Source organism: Pempheris klunzingeri, chromosome 20, assembly GCF_042242105.1.
Source record: "Pempheris klunzingeri isolate RE-2024b chromosome 20, fPemKlu1.hap1, whole genome shotgun sequence".
Taxonomy (NCBI): Eukaryota; Metazoa; Chordata; class Actinopteri; order Acropomatiformes; family Pempheridae; genus Pempheris; species Pempheris klunzingeri.
The window spans coordinates 8,207,303-8,232,242 of record NC_092031.1 but is presented as its reverse complement, the minus strand read 5'-3'; the positions used below and the strand labels follow the sequence as shown (position 1 = coordinate 8,232,242).

General features: G+C 40.6%; 1 protein-coding gene across 1 annotated transcript; it reads right to left on the bottom strand.

Moving 5' to 3' along the window:
* Positions 1–621: 621 nt before the first annotated feature.
* LOC139219929 (testican-2-like) lies at positions 622–20,085 on the bottom strand. Its single transcript, XM_070851941.1, has 9 exons — positions 20,044–20,085; positions 12,521–12,635; positions 7,489–7,597; positions 6,867–6,985; positions 6,046–6,161; positions 5,704–5,922; positions 3,039–3,101; positions 1,964–2,101; positions 622–1,244 (listed from the first exon to the last, which is right to left on the bottom strand). The coding sequence occupies exons 1-9, from the start codon at positions 20,069–20,071 to the stop codon at positions 1,099–1,101; spliced, it is 1,053 nt and encodes a 350-aa protein (XP_070708042.1). The 5' UTR covers positions 20,072–20,085; the 3' UTR covers positions 622–1,098.
* Positions 20,086–24,940: the final 4,855 nt, after the last annotated feature.

The window sequence follows — 24,940 nt, the reverse complement described above, 5'->3', positions numbered from 1 at the left end:
AAACATAGTTGTGGCACATTCTTTGACATGATTTCAGAGTTAGCAGAGGAGAGCGACTGGTGGTTTCTACTGTATGTGCAGCTTGGGTCATTAAAGTACATTCTACAGGTTTTCAATAAAAGTAATCCACCTGGAAATGTAGGTCCTGTACAGTTGTGTGTATCCGCTTAATTCGTAAAGCATGTAAGATTTAAAAATTGCTACGAGCTGTGGTGAACCTTCATCATAAAGGTAGCTTGAAACCATAGTAACCTGAAATCCTCTAAGCTTGCTTCACAGATCATTTACACTGGATTTATATACAGAATCAGTTTGGAAATACGTAACCACAATGCACTGAACTGTTTTAAGGAATAGTTTGACATTGTGGGAAATGAGCGTATTTGCTATCGATCCAAGATAGATGAGAAGATCAATACCACTCTCTTTCTGTAAATATGAAGTTACAGCGAGGAGACGGTTTGCTTAGTTCAAAGCTGCAATAACTGATTTCTTCGGACACTTGCGGGTGGATTTTTTTAACCTTTAGACAGAGCCAAGCAACCGTTTCCTCCTTTATGCTAATGGTAAGATAACAATTTCTAATCCTAGCTCCATATTTAAACCACGAGCAGTTTTTGAGTTTCTCATAAAACTCAAAAATGAGCATATTTCCCAAAATGTCGAACTATTCCTTTAAATTCAGATCTCTAGTCATTCCAGTGGGACGGCAACTCTAATACTCAAGCAGTTTTTCACACAATACAAAATTACTGGTAATCTCTATATGCATAGATGGCGGTCGGACGAGATAGGAATTCTGATGGACTTTAGCTACCTATGGCGCAGTAGTCAGTGGGTCCTGCTTGTCAGGACGGCAAAACAAAAAGCTCTCTTGCTCAAAAAACAGAGAGGAGAATGAAGCAATTACACATATCTAAGACAAAAACTGGTCATCGTCTCATCCCCGGACCAGCACCACATATCCCACCAGGATGACACATCACTCCACGCCTCCCCGGTCCGATCCCAAAATCTTTTGCTGTGAGGAGAGAGCCGTCCCTGTAGATTCTCAGGCCAGCAGCTGTGACTCGGCTCTCCTTGTGGGGTCAGACAGTTCTACCAGATGTATCCTCCATCGTCTGCCTCGCCCTCCTCTTCTTCCTCCTCTTCCACCTCCTCTCCGTTGTCCTCTGCCTCCTTCTCCTCTTCATCCTCCCATCCCACTCCACTCCCAAAATCTCCAGAATATCCCGCCACCTCATCTGGGAGAGGATAAAGACATGAGGAAAGATTTGATATTGATGCTGAAACAGTTAGTTAATTGGTTGGCTGACATAATTATTAAGAAAAAATGCCGAACATTAGCTTGTTTTAGCCAATAAAATGTGAAGATTTAATGTTTTTAATGGCGTACATTGTTGTAAATGGAATATTGTCACATCACATTGGGCTCTGAGAACTTTTGATGAGTATTTACAACATTTTGTGACATTTTATAGACAAAATGATTAATTCATTAATCAAGAGAATAATTGAGAGAGCAACAAAAATGACTTTCATTACTTTCAGCTCTATTATTCTCTATAATCCTATATATATATGTATATATATATATTCTCTATTTTTTTTCTTTATTTTCTACCTCTGAGATTGAACATGGGATTTTGAATGGGTGCCAGTTGCCTATAGAAATCATCTTGTTTCTAGAATTTTCCCAAAGTAAGTCTGTGTGGAACAAATGTGGAAGACTGAGGCAGTGCACTAAAATCAAGAAAAATCTACCTTGTTTTTAAAAAAAAAAATCTGATTCAGGTTTAACTGCACTGGAAACCAGATGAAATCTTGCGCTCTCAACTGTTTGGAGTTTTGAGAAAATACGACTTGAAAATCTCAGTTACAAACAGTTGCTTCATGAGAAGGAGATGTTCCTGCTGTTGTACAGTGTGAGAAATATCTGTTTGCCAGATGCTGCCCCTCTTACCGCAGTCAGGGTTGCCATGGATTCTGGTGCCCATCATCTCTCCACCATGCTGGTCGGCGCACCAGCACTCTCCTCGGCTCTGGTCACACTGCACTTTCCTGTAGTATCCATCCTCATCACAGCTGGGAATGTACAGCCCTGCAAAAGCCCGTACACACACACACACACACACACATATACCTAGTTGTTAAATATTTATACCCACGGCTCACATAGCTTCCTCGTGCTGATGCCTGAGATGAGTGCAGCATAAATGAGAGTGCCAGCACGCCTTAGTAAACCTGTGATAAGACCATCAGTCAGGATAGAGAGGCAGATTTTTGGCAGAGAATAACTCGGAGACAGAAGAAGCTTCCCTGTTTGTTTTACACAAGCATGCATATGCTGCCGGGTGTGATTTCATACAGTATGTTGGCGTAGTGTGTTTCCTTATGCTGTGAGAGTGGCATGTAAAAATGTGGTGACAGCCACCATGACAGAGCTCCACTGTTTCAGCCTCCCTCAGGACACTCTTGTCAAACCCAAAGTGGAGTTCTCTAACAAGCACCGAAACCCCTCCCCCCCCCGTCCTCCCCCCTACCGTGAAAACTAGAGAAAACACCAGCAATGAGACAAGTGGGCTTCAGGGATGGAGCAACATATCCCTGGGTTTGGAGCTGAAGACTGAAAAGCAGCTGTGTAGCATGTTGAGCATGAGGTTTCTCTGGGAGCCAAACAGGTGCATTAGACTTGCTCTTTCCTAAAGCCAGCACTGCCCCCTAATCCCCCACCCCCACCCCCCAGCCTGATTAGGGCCTAATCCTGGCTGTACGCTTGTGATCTCTTAAATGAGCCTCCTCCAGCTTCTCGCCTGCTGTTCCAGGCACCTTGTTACGTAAGCGCACCCAGAATCCCGGAGCGAGTGCGGGGGCACATGTGAGGATGACGGCGCAGTTACCGGCTAACTATATGGGGTGGTCTGAAAGGATCTGAAGTGAGTCAGCGGTGATTTGGTGTATTAAAGGTGTTTCTATGCAAGGTTAGCATTCCAAAAAAAAAAAAAACTTGAATCAATCAAATAGCAAAATGTATTTACCAGGCTTCTTCTTGGCCGCCTCCTGCACTTGGATCCTCTCCAGCTCGGCGAGGCATGGTGGCTCTGTGAGAATCAAACGAGAAAGTGATGACAAACGATACCGAAAACTGCTCTCCCCAAACTTTATCTCAATCAATGCTCTTCATAATTACACTTTTGGCCACATTGATTTGTTTAAGAAGCTTTATATTTCATTCCCTCAGAGCCTGATCGATTGTCGAGAGCTTAGGTGAAAGAACATATGGATGTAGCCTGAGAATGACAAGGAAATGAAATGAGCCTCTGCAATAGATAGAAATAGAAACAAAGAAGAGAAAGACACTTTGTATTGACCCCCAAGGCGACAAACCTTCCCTTGTGTTTGTAGATTTTCACAGTAATATTTCTCTTTAAAGTCTTCAAAGCTTTTCTGTGTTCAGACTATTACCAGTTCAGATACTTCATTATAAAGTCACAAGAGAAATGCTTGTTAATAAACAGTTTGTAATCATTTCTATACATGTAGCATGACCTCTTGTTCCAAATCATTATCATAAAATGCATTATTACTTAATGGCTTGCTGTGGAGTAGTTTATAAATATCACCAGCAAGTAATGAAAAATTGATTAAGGAGTCAGTGTAATCTATTGCATGCAGGTTAAATGCCTGATCAATGGGATAATCGGCATGCAAATGAGGTTACTGCCAGGAATATCCTGTATTTGTTTGGTAAAGGTCAAATGGTGCAGAGGTTGCGAATGTGCTCAGCTGTAATAACACTGTGCATTCAGGTGAGCTAACATCCATAAAGACGCCTGAGCATTTTACATTTTACAACATGATAATGTCACATAAAATGTCAGGAACAAACCTAAAAAATAAGCTTCTTTTTCTAAATGAATATTCAAGCACACCAGGGTTTTTTCTTTTAGATTCATTCTGTTGTGCCTGACTTCTCTCTTATAACCCGACTCATGGCGGCCCCCCGTTTAACTCTGGTAATCTGCTTTCAACCTCTCTGCATCTAACAAATGAAACAAGCTTTCCTTGAAAATGAGAACTCTGCTGTAAAGTGAAGTGAAGATGTTAACATTGAATCAAACCTTGAACCATGTTTCACTGTTCGATTGCATTTAGAATACCTGCATCACTCAAACGAGGGAATATTGTATGACCTCATGAGAGCTCACAAAGTACAAGTGTAGAAGGTAATCACCTGATATTACCTTACACCATATGCCACTGTGTATTCATGTGTAAAGACACAATTAAACTGGAACAGAGGCTCTGAATCTATTTGTGCAGGTGATTGCTCATCAGCATTTACTAAATTACCAAAGAGTGAGATCTATGTGACTGCAAGTTGCACAAAGGAAAAACAATGGTTTTCTGTGGAGCCTCAGCACCCATGTGATCAATGACAGAGTGCACAATGATGCTTTGTTATTGGACATCTGTGCTAACTGTGGACTATCCATAGGGAGCACCGTGCTCAGGCATAGTTCAGAAGTGTACTTGGTATCAGGTGGTGGATTGAACAAGCCTGCAGTGAGGGTGATGCCTGACTGTGTCCAAACTCTTCTTGCATCTACAGAAAGGACACAGAATCGAATTTTAAAACGCTCCTCAGTGTCCTCACCAGTAGGTCACTGGTGCCTGCTGCGGCGGCAACCAATGACACCAATGATGAAAACCAGTGGGGAGGCAAACCGTCTTTTCATGCTTTGTTTGCCTAGTTCAGGTAAAGACTGCATTTTCTGCAACATGGTGGAGAGAAAAAAACTCAGCTGTGGGCAGAGTTCAGCGAGGCCATAAAGACGTATTTTCAATTTGCCAGAAAGTGCATCTGGCAAACTGTCAGATTAGGCAGATAAAAGAGGTCTTGCCCAGACTGTTCTCAGCAGGGGAGGAGAACTGCTGATCATGTCCGGGAATACTGTCGGGCCTGGATAGGCGGCGGAAACATAGATGAATGGATGGAGAATTCAAAGTTCGTACGAAGGTTAAAGAGAAGAGAAGCAAAAGACAACCAGAATTTTCTTTGAAGACGATGATTAGGCTGACAAATCCTGTTATAAAATAACTGTAAGTAAATATGGAACTACGGCTCGGAGGCCATTAGCTTTGAGTAAAGACTAGAAGCAGTGGGAAATTAGCCTGAAGCTAGCCTGGCTCAGTCCAAAACAGCATCTCTGAATTTCACCAATGAACATGATGTATCTTCTTTGTTTAAGTCACAAATGTGAAGATGACAATTTGTGTTTTAGGAGGAGTGCTGTAACTGTTTCTTAGCTTTAGAGGTGCTGGTAGGTGTATTTTTGAACTTCAGACAAAGCCAAGCAAGCTGTCCCACCCTGCCTCCGGCCTTTATGCTGAGCTAATTGCAGTGGTATCAATCTTCTCTTCCAACTCTCAGTGAGAACGTGAATAATCATCTTCCCCCAAAATATCAGACTACGTTACAAACGTTACTTCCCTGGTGTCGAGGTACAAATTCATGAATACAGTATGTGAGTGAGGACAAATGTCCGGTTACTTGCTTTGCTGCTCAGTGACGGCGAGGAATAAAGTGAAGTCATTGCGTCCCCTCTATTTCCATGAACCTTGCTATATCGTCCATTTAGAAAAACCCAAAATAGAGCAAGCAGCTCTTGATGCTTGTTCAGCGGAGGTCCCTTCACTCACTTTCTCTCCAGAAGCAGAGGCACCACTCGGCTGTAGAGACCTTCCCGTCCTTGTAGCTGTCGCAGGAGTTGAAGAAGGGTCGGATGCAGACCTCGTACTTGTCCAGGTTAATAGCGGCCAGCTCAGCCTGGTCCAGATACAGGTCACTGTTGGTGTCCAGCTTTGAGAACATCCAGCCGATGGAGTCCTTGCAGCTGGCCACGAGGCTCTTGTCCAGCGCTGCCAGAAATAATTTTCACAGTACTTTAATTTCTCTCTGTTTACACCACATTTCTTTGCACAGACAATTGAGTTGTAAGTTTGGAAGCAGCAGACAATAAAGCCGCTTTGTGAGTTTCTAACCTGAAGCGGTGCCAGAGCTGAGCTTGCCAGAGTTATTCTGCTTCGCATTTCCATGAAGGAGTTGGAACCAATCTCTCAGGCGGTCACCCAGGTCTGCCAGGTCCTGGCCAGTGCAGCTCTCTGAGGGAGCAAAGAAGGGAATCTGAGGATTCACAACTCTGGCAGACACTTAACAGCAATCTGACTTTCCAAAAGACAGCCTTGGACTCAGTGGTGCTTCGTATTGCTCTCACTGACATACAGTGAACAGAATGAAAGGTGCGGACTTCTCTCGCTGTAAAGCTGTTGAGGTGTACTGCCGGACTTTCGTGCTATCATTTGTAAGTGTATGATCTGCTAATCAAAGAAAACATTATTTCGCAATTAACTCTGATGCTGCAAATTGCTGTTATCCAGTAGAAATACACTTTTCATTTCAGGCTAAGCACTTACTCCAGGCTACAGATGACAAACAGGAGTAACATTTCATCCTTTTGATCAATTGGCATTTTCACGTGCCCGAGAGCCTGGACAATCAATACTGTTTGGCTGCAATGATAGATAGTGTACACTCTAAATAATTAATTACTGCATGATTCAAAGAGCAGTTTAACCACACGGGGATATTTGGCTAACAGTAATCACTAAAATTGGTGAATATTGATCCCAGATGTCGAGCGTTGGGTTGATTGGTTCTGTGAGTCTTATCCTACTGACATCATGCTCTGTGTAGCCAACACTGACTTTGTTTTTAAAATATTTACTCATGTAAGCAATGATGCAGACAGGGAGGTGTGAAAAGTGAAATTAAAATGAATAAATAGAAGATGAAGGAAAGGCACTTGCCATGTTTCGTGTCAGTGTTTGTGATGGTGACGGAGGCTGTGGCACAGGGGCAAAAGCCAGAGCACATGACGTTGAGGTCTTTGCCTGTGAGGCATGCCTGCTGCTCCAGCTTACACTGTAAGGAGAGAGAGAGAGAGAGAGAGATGCAGTTAAAATATTTATGGGGGTGACCGCAGGAAAAAGAGATTGCTCATTCAGATGAGACACTGCACTTAGAGAAAGGCAGCAAGAATGAGCTGTCATTTCCCGCTGCCTTCTCATGCAAGGTCAAAATTAAAAACTATACATAAATCAATAAAGCGTCCTGGCAGCGGCCGGTGTTCGCTGATGCCACTCAAAACAGCGTCAGTCATTAATCATACGGCCACGTTGAGCCGGTGCACTTGTCCTCCCAAGAGCAGTGATGAACTGTGCTGCCCTGCTGCGCCCACGTATATGTCAGTGCAGCAGGAAACAGCACTTGACTGGACTCCTCTCATTATTTAAAACGATGACACGAGCACTTTCCATTTCTTTTCAGGGTTTTTATGGTGGCAGAATGCAGTAATAAAGCGAAAGAAAAATTATCTAAGTGAGTGCTTTCAAAGAGATATGCTGGTACGGAATATTTTCTTTTACCTCAGAGGCGTAGTTGTGCCCATCAGAGCCACATACAGGTGAGGAGGCAGCCACTGGACAAGGCTTGCAGCTGCTTTCATGAGCCTCCAGCTGCCCTGGCTGTTTGACTCTGAGCATGGAAGGAAAAAAAGGAAATGTCAGAATCTCGGTCCATCCGAATTACATAAAAGACACTTCTCACCTACCTCAGTGGAGTCTAACCATGCAGATACATTCATTTTCTCAGGTTTTTAGAATATTTGTCTACGATATCCGCCGAAGAGTTCAGCAGGTCTAACGTTTACAAGTCGATTCAAGTTGGCATGACAGCACATTAACATGTGCGCATTAACAACACATAATAAAGTTCAGGCTGATTAGTTTTGCAGGTATCAACCAAAACGTTGGTGAAATTTTGACCTGATGATGACGCCAGAGGAAAAGTCAGGGATCATCAAACTTAATACAATTAAAGACTTTAATGACTGTCATGACAATCCATCCAATAGAGGGCATTTCACTAATAAACAAAAATGGCAACCTGCTTATGGCACTAGGGAAAAAGTCAAAATTAGGAGGCTTTAACCTCTGGGGACCACGAATGTCGGTACTAAATTTCATGGCTATCTATTCGATAGATGTTAAGATATTTAGAGTAACAACCGCAAAGATGTCTATTTAGCTCTCTGTGGTAGCACCTATGTCGATAATCGGTCATTGAAGGCGTGTTTTTGGACCTCACTTTCACAAGTAAATCACAAGTAAATCCAAATAGTGTTGTAATACACCCAGTTTGTAATACTGCAAAAGAAAATGCTTTCATCAGTGGGTCATAGGCAAAATCACCACATTGTTTCTTCATTCAGCGATTCAGTGATAGTGACTTAAAGATATCTATGTAGATGAAAGTTTTTATTACTTTAAGTCTTAGTGGAGGAGCGACTGGCCAACAGTGTCTGCCCTTGGTTCATTAGTGTGGCTAAAAAGTAACATCTCTTTTCAGTGTCAGTGACTTTGCTGCCCTCTGTCAACAGTTTCCATCGACTATTTCTTTTGTGGAAGGTGTTTCCAGAGAAAACAGCTGAGAAATCAGAGGTCTGTGGATTTTCCACAGTGAAAGATAATGCTTGCCTGTCTTCAACAGAGGTCGAATGAACTGTCCACAGACAACAAGACAGCAGAGTCACTGCCCTTCTTCTGCTGCAGGCTGAAAACTCAGCTTTTCAGGCTGCATCTTGACAATACACTTACTTACATCTAATTTCTTTAAAAGCAAACAAAAAAAAAAAACAGCGGTTTCACTGTAGCACTGAACATGCTTTTAGATGCTTGTCTGAGAGTCATGCACTTCCAATTTTTGATGGCATCTTTCTCATTCTTGTCAAGTTTGAATGCACTTATTGCAAGTTGCTTTGGACAAAAGAAATAAATAAATGGAATGCTACAGGATGGAGACGACACGCTACTGATGAATCTTTTAAATGTACTTTTTGAATGCTGTGAGCACCGTTCTCTCTCAATGTGGTGGGGAGGCAACAAAAACCTCAGAGGAGATAGATCTAAGGTCTTGGGTAAATAAAACCAAAGTTTGTCTGGATTGCCTTTTAATACTTGGATGCACTGCTTCATAAAACTCCCCTTGCTTGCTTTCCTCTCACTGACTGACTGCATGTTCAGTGAGCACAAGCATAATGCTCTGCAGTACGACTTCTGAGGCTGCCACTTAATGACACAAGGGTGGTTTAGTATGCTTGCGTTTGTGCTTATTACTCATTATTCGACGTAGTCGCTCTCATCTCGGGAGTGACTCTGTAAATGAAGCACTTTATTGAAAAAGATAAATGCCTGTCGGAGCAGATAGACTTTGCAGGTAGTAATAATTCACTCCATTAATTCCTTTCAGACTGCAACACTGCTCATTTGTTTTTCAGTCAAAGTGGAATGAATGGGTGAGGGAGTAGATAAATACTTTTCAGTGGTATATCACAGAAACCAAAACGGTCTTTGTAAAAGAAGGGGTATTTTAAGTACTAGTACCCACTGCATTCAATGGCTAGTGCAGAAAAATAAGTATTTCCTATATGCTTTAGTTGTCATGGTTTCAACCTCCTGTTCTCCCACCTCTGCTTCCGCTGCCACTGATTACTCAGTAATATGTTTTCTGTTCAGTAGGTTATTTTCCACATGGGGAGTCGAGTACACAGTATGCATGTTCAAGAGATCTGTAACAACAGTGTTGCTAAGTGGCAGACAAGAAAATGTACATTGTTTTGTTTCCTCCTTTAAATTAGTGAATATTTGGCCAAAAAGGGTATTAAATGGATTAAATGAAATTCTTGATAATTAACTTGAATTTATACACTTTAAAACACACCCTTCCTCACTAATACACAGGGAGGTTTTGCTGCTTCAGCCTTACTCAGACTGGTATGACCAGTAGCTTATGGTAGCTAATAAAGCTAAAGAGAGTTATTGCTGCATGACATTATTGAGTCATTTTGAGGACTTGATATTTTCCTTGACCTGCTGTTACACTACAGCTTCTCCATTTAGCGTTATCCCCTTATTGTCACTTGCAGCTACAGTAGCTGTCACTCATCTGTGCCTGTCCCAGAAACCCATTGGCTGTTTTCTGACCACTTGGATTTAGTCGCCTCATCTGCAGCCTTCACATCCTGACTTTAAACCAAATGAAGACAGTTTTACCTCATGTGTTCTGCCTCCTGAGTAATGACTTTAGACTTCATAGCTGTTACAGTTGCGTGGCAGCACTGTAACAGCAAGGAGGCATTCTGAAGTACACACTATGTAACACGTAATAATTAGGGGACATCATTTAGAATACAGCCAGCTATTCCTGCATCCACCTCATGATGGCAGAATGGGAAGAACATCTTGCTATTATGACATTATTCCAAGATGGTTCTCCCACTGCTAGCTCTGTAGTCACAGCAAATAAATGGAAATGTAGAAATCTCAGCTAGTTAAACCTGCAATCACTTAACTTTTGGCCACTTCAGGACAGTGAAAACAAGCTGTAAACACAACAGTGCACACACAATCACCTTTTAAGCTAATATGGCAAACTTGTTGGCAATATTCACTCTCTTTTTAGCTCCATCTTTGGTCTCCTCCAACTCCTGTGAGAGATATCTGGCTCTTTAGCTTCTAAATGCTCCACTATGTTCACCAGCTAGTTGCTAACTGTTTGGTGCTGAGCAGATAGTATGCAGCGGATTTATCTGAGCTTTTTTGCTGAAAGGGTTTGCCCCCATCTGGAAAAAACACTATGAGAACAGTGAGAATGAACTAAGACATTAGAAAACATTGCAGTCCCCCTCAGCTCGACGGTGTTGGCAGAGTCAGTTGATTGCCCCTTTCACACAATTGTCATTTAAGCCACTGGTGAATATAAAAACATTTATTATAGCATCTTTAAATATATGTTGTGTTACAGTAGCAGTTACAAGTTACAAACCAATTGTACAGGTTATTATGCTTCTTTTTAATAAGCTGCATCAGTTACATTTGTGTTAATGACAGATTTTATTTACTTAAACTAAGATGGTGATTTGCAGCCAGTTTGGCACCAGTTTGTTGACACCTTTGCAGCTCTGTTTGTCGGGTGGAACAGATCACAGCTCTTCAAAATTCCCCATATTTCAAACAGAAGGCTGATATGAGTAGGTTTCCCTCTCAGCTGCTTATATTTACAGTCTATACGACATGACGGGAACACAAACTGTGATTTGATCAAATACTAATTTCAGGTTTCAGGTCAGACTGCAAACACACAATGTGAATGCATATACAGACCAAAACACAGAGTTTGGGGCACACAGCAATCACAATTCAGCTGAAGAAGCTGATCAAAGTCTCTTAAGCCAATTTCTTACTGCATGTTGTGCACAAATGTCTTTCCGATGGTCAAATAATCATTTCATACCAATAATCAAATCCACTGATCTGAGAGGACACTGTCCACCTTTATAGGAGTACATTTGATCTGATGACATGCTCATTTTAGTCTGACTTAACTATATAAACTGATGGTCCATGTAGTTTTAAGTTATTATACAAAGTAATAGCGGCTTCATTATTAATTAAAACTGAGCCTTGGCAGTTCATGATACATCCTTCATTGGATTAGATCATGATGAGTCATGTATTACTTAAGCATTTATCAATTATAAGGTATGTAGCCTTGACATTAAGTGCTATCCATTAAACAAGCATTTCTTCCTTCTGTATCTCAAAGGAGCTGATAGCAGATATGATTTCAAATGTAGCCAAGTACAGACAGTTTATGGGAGCAAATAATGGCCATAATCACTGTAATCTGATAAGCAACTAAGACACCTAATTTTGAAGTTTCATCAATTAATGTTGAAATTTAAATGCCTCTGAATTTATAGCACTAAAATATTTTACTTTGAAAACCATCTATCTGAATCAGTGTGGCTGTGAGATTTATAAGTATCAAGCAATTTAAAAAACTTATTTCAGGTACTCAATATTTAATTTGTTCAAATTCTGTCAGCTCCAGTCAGATCTAAAAATTCAAATCAAGTAACAATCCTGGTACTCAAATGGGTTAAAATTGGCTAAAACTCAAGATATAAACTGAGCTAAATATTTCATTGCTATAAATTCTGTGGAATCTAAATTTGATCATTAAGTATTGAGTAGCGATTAAAGTTAGGATTAAAATTAGGTTATTGAATAGTTTATAAAATTCTAATCTTCATGGTCATCATTTGCCTCCATAACTGTCTGTGTTGAATTTCAACACCTCGCAGCCACACAGTTAATTAGCTATTGCTCAGCATGAGTGCTTGAGCTGAAATGACATCACTTCTGACTCATGACTCTCTCTGGCCCTGTTACTGAGCTTAATCAATAGCTCTCCAGCCAGACGTTGAAAGGCTTTTAACTGACACACAGCTAACAGCTGTTGACAGCAACACCAGAGAAATGTCTGTCCTGTCCACACAGAAATCTTTTTTACAGAATGAACATGTCCTGCAAACACTAAAACTGAAACTCCACCTACCTCTGCTCCACTTTCTTGCGATTGACACACATGGCCCTTTGGTAACCCTGAGCGATGCACACCTTATGGCGGCTGCATTTCACATTCTGGCACGGGTCCTTTGTGGTGTCCGCGTCTGCGAACACAAACAACAACACTGAGAATCCAGAGGTGTCAATCACAGCTGAGGTGTTTTGCCTTAATTCTCTACATCTGAGAGCTTCTGGCTGTTTTCACTAAAAATGTGTTCAACAGATTGATGGCTAGGAAAAAAAAAACATACAGAGTAAAGCAGCGTTTTCATGTGCTGTATAATCAAGTTCTGTGTATTTACACCATTTAAAATTCTTTGCCAACCTCACAAAACTATCTTTTAAACTTTGCAATAAATGTAATGTAATGCAATAAAAATCATGAAAAATGGAATGAAAAATATTTAGACTGTGTGTAGAAATTAATTCACTGATTTTATAAAAAAACATGGACACCTAGCTGTCATTAGTGAGGCAGCCCATCGTCAATAGCGCTGCCTGCAGTCTCCAACGGCTGTCTCTGATTGCCAGAAAACCTGACAGCACTGATTGAGCATCTCTTTCTCTCTGCTTGTCACATTTCACTTCCCCCATGTCAACTTATCACTGTCTCTCTCCGTCTTGCCTTTTCGCGCTCTCACACAAACACACGCACTACATCTTTGTCTCCCACGTTCCTTTTCTTTCTTCCCTCCCTGCTGCTGCAACCCCCCCCCCCCCAGCATCTCTCTCTATCTTTGGAGAGCTGAACTGTTCAATGCCAACCTCGTTTCCACTGATAGACTGAGATGGAAATAGCATCGTGTCCTCCACCTTCCTCAGCCTATGGTCACTGGCATCCGAAACGGGATGTCACACTGTCCCAGTCCATTTACCGCCTTGCCGGAGAGGCCTCGGAAAACTCACCGGCTCAGATAAATTTAAGAGTGAGTGGCAAGCGGTGGTCGCTGTGAGAAATTTAAGCTGTGAAATCCTGAGTCAGCTTTGAGCAGCTGCTTTGTAGTCCTCATGGTCAACAGACGAGGTGGCTGCCAGCCAGATCCCTGCAAATCCAGAGACTAGGTGATACTTTGATGCTACAGCGGGGAGGTATGAGGGAACGGTGGACTTTTATGGAATCAGTGGATGACATGACAACACTGAGGGAATCCAAAAATATTGGAAGGAGGCTGTGTACCTGGGGTGTTTTTGTTCTATAAGACCAGATATGGAGCTCGTAAAGAGCCGAAGTGCTGCACCACTTCCACGCTAGCTTGTGAGCTACTTGCTTTTGTCCCACAATGCATTTTTATTACGGGGGTGCTGTGTTCGGTCCTGTTGGTTTGTCTGTTGGGACAGCAGGACAGCTCATAGGCCAGTTTTAAAAAGCATCTGCGAGACCTAGCCTTAGTAAATCGTAGAAAATAGTGGAAAAAAATCATATAATTGGATGGATTTTTGCAGGAAAAGGCTTTGCAGTGATGCCAACACCCATGCAAAAAACGAACTAATTGTTGTCATGAATATCACACAAAAATGTCCCACATATGCAATAATAGGATATCGCTGCAAAGTGCTCAAACCCACTCCTCTCTGAAGTGACACCTCTTCGTCATACATCATACGTTATCCTTGAACATTGCGTTTGATGGAGTGAATTTGCTTCAGGCCTTCAAATTATCACAAAAATATTCTGCACAATCTTTTTGTACTCCCAGTTTCCAATGCACAGTTTATGCGAATGAATCAAAACATCGGCAAATTCGTCCCCTCTCACCTACTGTTACTCTCTTTGCAACAGGACTTTGCAAAGTGAAGCTGGTTTTTGAATAAATAGCTCAAAACAGCAGAGAAGTCTGAGCAAAATCCTAATTGACTCCCATGGCACTGAAGCTCCTTTCCATTTCCACAGACTGCCTCTGCCTAGAGCAGGACTTCAGCTGCATTCGTATCAAAATAAGCCAGCAGTTCCCAAAATGGTAGACCCGTATCAAAGCCAACAACTACTTAACAGTCAAAGATAAAAGAAATCAGTCAGATATAAGTGGTACTGTCTATCATGACTGAATTACAAATCCATTTATCTAAATTCCACTTTTCAGTGGGGAAGAAACTCATAAAAATACAAGACGTAGCATTAAGCTCAGCAGAGAAGACAGATAGCTGGATTCTGGCAGTGCTGAATGAACCTTGAAATCCATTCCATATAAAAGATTTTGTGACCACTTGACTTTTATTCACTTCATCTTTTCAAACAGGTATTCTGCTGTGTGATGATTTAACCGCAGCAGCTGAACAGTATCCAGACTATCCCACTGATGGCACATTTGTCTGGTATTATTCCTTTGATTTAAGACATAGACCTGCCAAAATCACCCCAAACTGACACCACACATATAGTTCCATTTCATACCAATAAAGACACTTAAGACATCTCATATTTTCAGTATTCCTCAATGGATCACATCATTTCTTTTTAGTGAAACTAATCACTCATGTTTTCCTAAGGCTTTCTTCTGTTTTATCTATATGAGCATGAGGTTTAACATTTTGTTAACAGAAGTTCCAGTCTTGAACCATAAGCAGTGGTAGGGATCCAAACTATATGGTGTTTTTTTAATGGTGCAATATACTTTCAAGTATTTCCACTTTCTTCTCTGCCATTTTATTTAATTCTTTTTCTTTTTTTTTTGGCCAGTGAGCAGTTGCTGTACCTGCTGGCCACTCACACAGACACCAGAGCCACAGACTGTGCAGTGAGCCGTGCAATGCACAGACTGAATACATGAGGAAGAATAAAATAAAACTAGAAAGCACTCAGAGAGCACACTCCAGTAGCAAGGCTCAATCCTCTTTATGTGTTAATTAAATAATAGAAAATGTGGACCAGAATCTGGATAAAATGTACTCATGGTGAGACACGATCATACATTATATAGACGATGGTTACTATGCTTTTTCTGAGAATATGCAACTCCTGTCCAGGAATATTATGGCTTCACATAAGGATGAATATAAATGAGTCAGAGTCACGACTACTGAGTTATAGCAATTTAAATTGCAGCAGTTCCACCTGTGGATGTGGATCATTGCTACTGTGCATTCACATGTCATTTACATTTGATTTTAATTGCACAATATGCGGTGCACATTTATGGTTTATGTCAAAAAGGCTGTGCCTACATAACTTGGAAACCAATTATCATGTCAAGAAAAACTAATTGAAAAACACAACGAAACAATTTAAAGCTATATACAAATATCTAGTGAAGAAAAGAAGAACTTTGTAGAATAGGTGGTGGGAAATGGTCTCGCAAAAACTTACAATAAGTTACGGATGGCAGAAAAAAGCTGTAAACAACACTGACAGATCATTAGCTTTTAAGTTGATAAGGCAAATACGTCCAGCAGATGCGAAGAAACATTAGTATTAGCAACAAGCCCTCATTTGGAGGCAGGTTTGTCACCTAAGTCCAAAATAGACTTTCCTTTTGGCTCTGTTTTGGTCACCACCAACTACTGAAATACATAAATGCTCTACTATGTTCACCAGCTAGTCACAGACCTTCGTTTGATGCTGAGCAGGTCCCGTATAGTGGCTTTATCATAGGTTTTCTCTAAAAACAGCAGCCTGTTGTGGATGAAAAGTGCACTGATGGCAGCAGTGAGAGTGAACCAAAAAACGGCCTGAAAAGCAAAACAACGAGCTGACGGGCACTGTCACTGTCACCGTGAAGCTCTGTAGAGCTGAGGGGAGCTGCAGAGTGGAGTGATAATTCTCTGTTTGTCACCACGAGTGACTCCTTTCACATTACGCAGATCGATTTGAGCCATTGTAAATACAAAGATGATGATTATGGCAGCTTTAAAGGGAGTCATGTCTTATACTAATAGATTCATCTTAAACTAATGTATCCAGGACACAAAAGGAATTTGCTTTTACTTCTCACAGTTCAGGAGCTTTTGGTCTTTATATACAGCCATATGTTAGAGCTGAGTATGCATCTGCAGCTTACTATACGTCCTACGACCTTTCACTCAGTCTGATATCTTTTTAATTATGCTAACTAACACACAACATTACATTACTGAATGTTCCCATAGAAACACAGCTCTGCGTTTTCAGTATAGTTTCAGATGTACATCTCTCTTTGCTCCCATGTTCAGTATTTATAAGCACATTCATGTCTGCCTCCAAGCAACAGCTTAAAACCCAACACATCCCTCACAAGGTATTCTTATACAACTCCTACATACTGAAAATGAAATCCAAGCACAAGATTTAATTTGCATTAAAGATCAAGTGTGTTTCCCACCTCGCCTGCACTCCTCGTTGTTGTTTACATCATGCTGCATTGAGAAGGGACGTGTAAGGACCATTATGGGTTTTAAATCCTCCTGTAATCATGTCAATAAAGGCTGGGACTGCGCTGAGCCTGTGTCCAATCTCTCTGAGATTATTATTATCATCACTGCGCTGCCATCAGAAACATAACATCTCTTATCCACAATCAGCTCTCCACGTTGTCTGTGCTCATGTCTGAATTCTCTATTGAGCACGAGGCCTCTTGTTAGACAGGGTCCTCCATCAAAGGTCTTCATCAGCCATTTGTCTTATATTAAAATTGTCAAAGCGTGCACTTAATAAAGTAAAGCAAAAGACCTGTTATTAGGCTGCCAGGAAATAGCAGTACCCAATTGAAACCAAAAGATTTAGCTCTGATAAATATAAAGCATGAGGAAGATGGGCCTTTTTGACAGCTTTAAGTAAATTAGTTTTAAAAGGATTTGCAATTACTGTCATCTTAGAGGACCCTATCTTTTATACCCTTAGATTTAATTGGTGGTTATTGTGTTAAAGCAGCCTGCAGCTGTTATTCTACTTCAATGCAGCTATGAAATTATTTACTGATAATTAGAGAGGATGCCAGTTTACCTCTAATTCACTTAATGTCTTGAAGTTGTTATACAAATAGAAGCTTTTTTGGATCCAATTAGTGAAGTTTTTCTTTATAAAAGAAGTTAAATTTATGAGCTAGTCGGATAAAGGATGTCAAAGTCAAATACGCCAGCCTCTCTGTAAATTCAGAGCAGCAGGAACCTTATTGTGTTGAGATGGCCCTCAAATACAGAGCAGACTCTGCAAAGCTGAGTTGATGTCTCAATCAGCGCACTTAAAAAAAAGCACCGGAGGTGTCTGAAGTCTCCTTTTAGGTCTTTTGTTCTATCCGGGGCTTGCAGGTACACGTTGTAGGAGTTTCTGCCGTCTTGTAGAATTTGCGATGAAGAGGACCCTGATCAATTAGGTCTGCAGAATTAGTCCCAGTGGGAGCTGGAACGGGGATGAAATCAATGGTATTCAAATGAACATCGCCCACACTACAGTGAGCGAGGTGTTTTCTTGAGACTACATTAGTTATTCCCCCTGTTGTAAGAACAGATGATTGGGATAACGTCTGCAGCTGCTTCTTCTCACATCTTTCTCCTTTGATGCAAGTCCTCAATGTCTTTTAAGTGAGGCAGTGTGGGTGTGGCGCTACACCCGACCTCCCACATTTGCCTCGCAACAGGAACACACTGCTACCCCTAAGGGCCAGCTCAGTTGGCTAAGACTTGCATGAAGAGTACTTTTAAAACCTAATCTGTGAAGTGATTCATGCTTCATTTCATTACCTCCACCACAGAGGAGGGTTAGCATGGAACAGCTGCATTTCAAGTCAGTGTGATTGCTCTGTTGAAACAAGCACAAGTTCAGCTGAAGTGCAGCCAAATCAAATGTACAATGGAATTACTTCAATATCCACTTTTTCAATCTCTGGTTTTCCTTTTTACCCTGTTTAATTACTTCTTTAGAGATAATTTATATATTTTTATGAAGGGATAAATGCATATGTTCAATCTGTGATCTTATAATCTTTTGGCTTGGGGGCAGCAGAACCAAGCTCTAAACACAACATTGTCATATTTGTCATTTAAGATGATATGATACACATGCTTGCAAACAATTGCTTTTTTACACGTCTACCAATTGCAGATAAAAAATTGATATGATTCATTTAGAGTCATGGTTTCAGCCACCTGATGCATATTAGTCCAATATTCATTCTGCTTGAAATGCTTAACTACATTTATCAGCTACTTTAACTGTCTGGTACAATGTTCTCTAATGGCTGTTAGATGATTTCTACAAGCTCTCTAAAGCAAATGTCTTTAGACTAAATCACAGCAGGGCTTTAACCTCAGTTTCTGAGGATATTGCAGAGAGCAGCTTTTGTTTGAATAGAGCTGTGACAATATCAGATTTTCACTACACGATTATTGGGGCCAAAATAATTCACAATAATGATATTATATATTATATATATAATATCTGTAGAAACTCTGCAGAAAACTACATTCAAAAGCCTGTAGAAATGCATACAAAAAGAGCAATTACAATTAATGGATACTGAAAAGGCACCAAATTAACTGATAAACAAAAGATACACAAGGCCGAACATCTATCATCAATAGAAACGTGTTTCGTTTTTCAGACTTCAAGCTGCAGCGAAACGTTGTCTGACGTGTACATGATATTATCATATATGCATTATTAACATGAAATGAATATTTTATTTTTAAATTCCATGATTATCATCTATAACTACATGCATTTTCTACTGGCTTTGAAATTTAAATATGAAAATCTGAGTGGCCAGCACACTGACCCTTAAAAGACACAGTGCTGTTGAATTTTTTAAATGCTAGGCTTAATACTATGATTTATGATTAAGACAACCTGACCATTTAAAATCACAAACTTTGGATGAATATGAAACATTTGCATCGGTATGCACTCTTCACATACTTTTTTATATCATTTTTCATTTCTGTTGAATACAAAAAGACTATTTGACTGAAATAGAGTAGAACCATTTTGCCATAGTCTCCATTCCTCCTCCACAGCTGATTTCCTAAAAGAGAGGGTTTTTTTTATTTTATTTTCAACAAGAAACAGACCCCATGGAGGTAAATGGAGCCTGGTGGGAGTTATGAGTTGAGCCCTCAGCAACAAAGGCAATTATAACAGGCTTTTCAAACTAATGGATTCGACTGAAGGCTCAACCTCTCCTTTCCTGAATCACAACTGCGTTCTCACCCTCCACAAGCTGTGACACCCTGGACCAGCGTTCACCACACCCTGGATGACCTCAGACAACTGCTGCAATTAAGAGAAGCCAGCATTTCGATAATGCGCTCCGCACTAATTCACTGTCTAGAGTAGATGTATAAAGGCAGACAGCACTTAGCATTGATTATGCTAGAAGACTATGAAATACAGCAGTTTTTTTTCTTTACAGTAGAACTGGCCATCTAAGTAAAGCCATTTAAATATTAAAAGTCTTTGCAAACCATCTCTGCATATAGTACAGTAGCATACACTTAGGCTGTGAATGAAGAACACGCTAAATTTCAAATATAACCAGACAGCCATCCTCACATGTCGACAGAAAAATCGTTTCAAATCCAATAAAATCATTTTTGCTGACTTACTTTCATCAGACCCCATGTTTTCCTCCATGTTTTTGATGTAGTCATCCTGGAAAGAATATATATTTGCATTAATGGATTTAATAATTCATGTTAAGTAGCACAATGGGGGAAGTATGCTCTTACACTCATGCTTGTAATGAAAATTCAGAAGAGCATAAATAATGAAGGATGATGACAGACATGCAAAATGATGCTACACGCCATGAATGACAGTTTATATGTAAGTATGATTTTAACTATTCAAATATATTCGGCGCTAATATTGAATTGAGGGGTTTCAAGAGATAGCAAGTAGGCAAAACTCGTAGCACACAAACCCTTTAGGATTTTTTAATCCAACGTTTAATTAAATGAAATTCATTTCTGCAACCATTTTGATATTCACCACATATTCTTAAAGATTGAATGATTTATCTTTAATTTGTTGTTTAAGTTACACTAAATATTAAAAACTAGAAACAGAAATGGAACCAAGTGCTTACACAGACACAAAGAGAGACCCCTCAAGCACGTCATTTATCGCTATTGCTAACTTCACTCCTTTGCTGATGACATTCAATTATACTTTCCAAAAAAATCTTAAATAACTCAAAGCAGTGGATGGATTAAAGTCCAGCTAATAACATACTCATAGTCAAATTCTACCCTTCTTTTGTCAACTAAACTATATTTTTTTGTTAGCAAAATCTTTGCTGTATTTTTTTTAATCACTCATGTATTAATTTCTTAATGTAAAATCATATTTCTAATTTCCTTTTTATGAAGATCTCAATTGTGTAACTAAGCTTTTGACAAACCTTGGAGATGAGATCATATTACGCTTGTTTATTATCTGTTTATTCAAGAGCAGACCTTAATCTTTAATGGTACTACAAGGTCTGATGTACAGCTAGATTTCAGTCCTGTTGTTCTCATATGAGCCAGTGAGCAGCCTGAGATCATCAGGCCAGACCTTCCTGGTCGTTTCCCCTCAAGGTTTTGTTCTGAAGGTGACTTGGCCTCCAAGGGCCCCCTAGACTCAGAGTGAATCCCCTGAGGAGTTCAGGATGGCTGACTCAGTGTCTTTGTACAAATAACTAGAAAAGACATTTTTATCACAAGGCTTTCTTGAAATATCTTTGTATTTTGTTTTGTGTCCAAAGTTAATCCAAAGACAAATCATTGCCTTTATACTTTTGTTTTCTGAAACAGAACAGAAACAAGTTGTTAATTGGTGAGCTTTAGAGGTGCTGGAAGGCAGAGTTCACCTTTGTGCAGAGCTTCACTAGCCCCTGTTTTTAGTTTTTATGCTAAGCTAAGCTATGCAGCTGCTGGCTCCAGCTTCATATCTAGAGCACAGACACGATAGTGATATTAATCTTCCCATCTAAATTCCAGAGAGCATATGAATAAATATATTTCCCAAAATGTCAAACTATTCTTTATAGTGTCCCTTTATGAATGGGGGAATTCTCTTATTTCTTAAGAAAAATAAACCATTTTAAAGCCCACTGGATTAACTGCAGAATTGTATTGTCACAAAGTTAAAAACAAGGCTGTTTTCTTGGCCCATGAAAACTTGATACAAGTCTGTTTACTTGCTTGTTTTGGAGCTTTTGGCAGTTTCCCATGGTCTTCATCAGCAGATTAAATCACCAGAATCAGGGAAAGTTTGAGCCAAAAAGCTGCAGAACAAATGAGTAAGTGTTTTGCTAGCTGCCGTTTCCAAGGTCAAGAATGAACTGTCCAGGTAAACTAAAGAATTATGTTGAGTTATTGGAATGTACCTGTATTTGCAACACTTTCAAGCTCTTATTTTGACAAGGGACATATAAATTCCATAATTAATATATTTTATTTTTATTTTTTTGCTGTAGATGTAGTCTCTAACATTAAGTAAATGACACAAGGCAAGAACTCTGAGAGCTTAAATGTATCTCATAAAAAAGAGCACTATCTTAGCTCCTGCACTGTTGCACAGGGAATATTTGCAAACTAACTCTGGTTTTTAGATTGTGTCCCTGGCGGCGTTGTGCTGGAACGATAATAAAAATTCAGCGTCCCGTTGCTGTATCCATTCTGACCCATTTCTCTCTGTGTCAGGACAGAGAGGATCAACTATAAAGCGGTTACTACTCGGCATGAGGCCCAGAGAGGACCCTGAGGATCAGGTCTGTTCAGTTTAGCTCAGTCTTATTCTGCTCAGGGGACGCAAAAACTGAGCTCTCAACTCAAGCTGAACAAGTACAGCCGAAGGCATCTTAAATATTGTGCACAGGGTGAGGAGTTAAAGGGATAGTGTGTTTATACTTGTCTTTAGTCGAGCAAATTGGCTGCAGTCTATAAAGAATTTCCATTTCCATTCATGAACTGTACTGGATATTCTGTTATCAATAGTGATACTTTTAGGAAGTTTCCATTTGGCTGTACACGTTATTGTTTCTAATGTCTTTTGTCTTAATGATGCAATGTTTTTCATCCCGAGTCAAAGACAGGCAGACAGATTTCTAGACAATAACACTGTAAGACGTGTTTCTCATGAGCTTTAGCCAAAATGAGCTCTTACTTATAGGACAGGTGACAGTTACAGCCTAAAGGAGATGTCAGAAGAAAGACAGTGCATTGTACAAATTAACAAAAGAGACACTAACCTCAACTTCCTGTAGCAATGACAAGTAGCAGCGGAGGAGAAAGAAAGAGAGAGTCATTGTTAGAGATTAAAAACAACGCTTTACACATTTTCTTTTGCTCCCATTCAGCATGCAAACAGTGGGTTGGTTTATTACAGTTATGGCAGCAGTTAAACTGTCAGCCCTTAATGCACGCTGATTGCAAATACATGCCTCAGTCTCGCTCGTCTCGGGGGACAACATAAGACATTCACAGAGGATTATGAGCGCCTATTAACCGAGGATGATCCGCTGCCACTTCTATGAGCTGGCAGGGGTCCCGATCACTAAGAGCTCATTCTCTGGCTGTGTTTACAAGCAACCGCCAAAAGCCAGCCTCCTGCCAGCTCAGAAGTTGTGAATAAGCCATGACATACCGCATCAGCCTTGGAAATATACAGGCAAATTGGTGGGAATCTTCAAAGTCAACAGGCAGATGTGATTTAGATGTTTTTTATAGTTGCAGCAGACACATACAGTAGAGCGCATTTACTAAGCGTACCATTGACAACACAGACAGATATAGCTCCCGTAAAGTACAACCTTGAGTTAACAGGGGAGTGACTGCTTTCCTTTCATTCCATTTCACCGTCTTGGCTTCGGTCCAAGGGCATTACACATCAATACCAACCGCAGTCTCTCTCTGTGTGTTTCATCATTCAATGCTCCGGAGTGTTTGAGAGAAATATAGCTCTGCATGGTTTATTTCAGCAACTCAACCCAGTAAATAAACCTAATTCACACACACACACACACACACACACACATAGCCGTATCTGTCTACTTAATATATCCCTATGAACAATTTACAGGCTGCACAAGGACGAGCCAAAAACCCAGCTGAAGGCGTAAAAAGGCTAAAGTGAGAATTCATCACTGAGCCACAGCAGGACTCTAGATTTCATCTAAGAGACTGTTTCTTAGAGGTAAATATTTTCTCTGTAGCAGTGAAAATGTCCGGGTGCTACATATACGAGAGGCAATATCACTGCTATCCTCAGAACTGCCTGGATTTCTCTGATGGGTCATAAGAGAAGAGAAGAGAAAAACATAGCTTTGAATATGTCATATATATTGCAAAGCCCTTTTAAATCAGCCACGGAACCTGCTTTTGCAAACACGGAAAAAAACGTGGATTGATGATAAAATCCCACATAACACCAGCCCTCAACATCAAAGATATGCATGTAGCATGTCACACGTCAGATGTAACGATTACTTAATTAATTATTCTCAGCGCTTCTGCAATTACCCAGCTCACAGTGCTGCAGAGGCCAATGGGAGCCATGCAGCGTGTCCTAAAGGCTCGAGTGCTTATCTTCTCCCAACAGCAGCGTGACAGCAAGGACACCAGGCTGAGGCTGCATTTAGTCCTTCACCAAGGTTGAGAGCTAATGCTGTCCCACTGAATCCTGGCCAGACTGCTGCTACAGTTCACAGCAAGCCCAGACAAGAGGGAGGGAGGGTGGGAGGAGGAGAAAGAGCAGAGAGCAAGGGGGAATGATATTCATGGTGGAGGTCCCCTGAGTTATGTGATTCATATCACACACACCACCTCTTCTACCATTTGTCAACAAGGCTGTAATGCAGCCGGTCTAAAACAGAGCCGGGAGGCTAATGGAGCTTGACTATCCAGATGCTGCGACTGCTCCTCCTGGACCGCTCGCTGGTATTAGGCTGACAGACTTTGGCCGCAAGCCTGACTGCTCTCCTCTGAGTTAACGTCTATCTCACCTCGACCGAGCCCCGTCTGCTTGTGACATAAATACCACCGATAACCCTGAACCACCCGACCCCAACGTCACCCACTGCAACACACATGCACACAATCATCCTGAGGACTGACACCAAAATGTTCATACACGTCCCAGCTCTGCATGACAACCACAGGGGTAAGCTGAACTTTTGACTCTTAAACCATTTCACTGTCTGTCTGTCTGTTTCCTGGCAAAGAAATTGCTCTCCTGTTGTTGTGTGTGAGCTAGCTGGTAATACTCCAATCAAATACTCAGTAGGCTTTTGGTGTGACACTAGAAAAACACTGAATCAGATACCAGAAAAAAATTGAAAAGAATAAAATAAGCAACTAAAACACAACACAAAAAAACACTCACAAAAATACAAACACAAATTGGTTTCTGGACAAAATCATACAAGATACTTTCAAGCTGTGTCTCAAAAAAGCCAAGGGCCATTTCACACTTGCCTCATCTAGTTCGAACTTTCAGACTTTTCATTTTGATCCAAAC

What these genes read in the sequence shown, in the direction of transcription:
- LOC139219929 (XM_070851941.1), bottom strand. Translation starts at nt 20,071, where the DNA reads ATGGAGGAAAACATGGGGTCTGATGAAA. An exon ending in CAGCTCTGGCACCGCTTCAG is followed by an intron (nt 5,923 to 6,045) that starts GTTAGAAACTCA and finishes TATTTCTGGCAG; the next exon opens with CGCTGGACAAGAGCCTCGTG. An exon ending in CCATGGCAACCCTGACTGCG is followed by an intron (nt 1,245 to 1,963) that starts GTAAGAGGGGCA and finishes ATCCTCTCCCAG; the next exon opens with ATGAGGTGGCGGGATATTCT.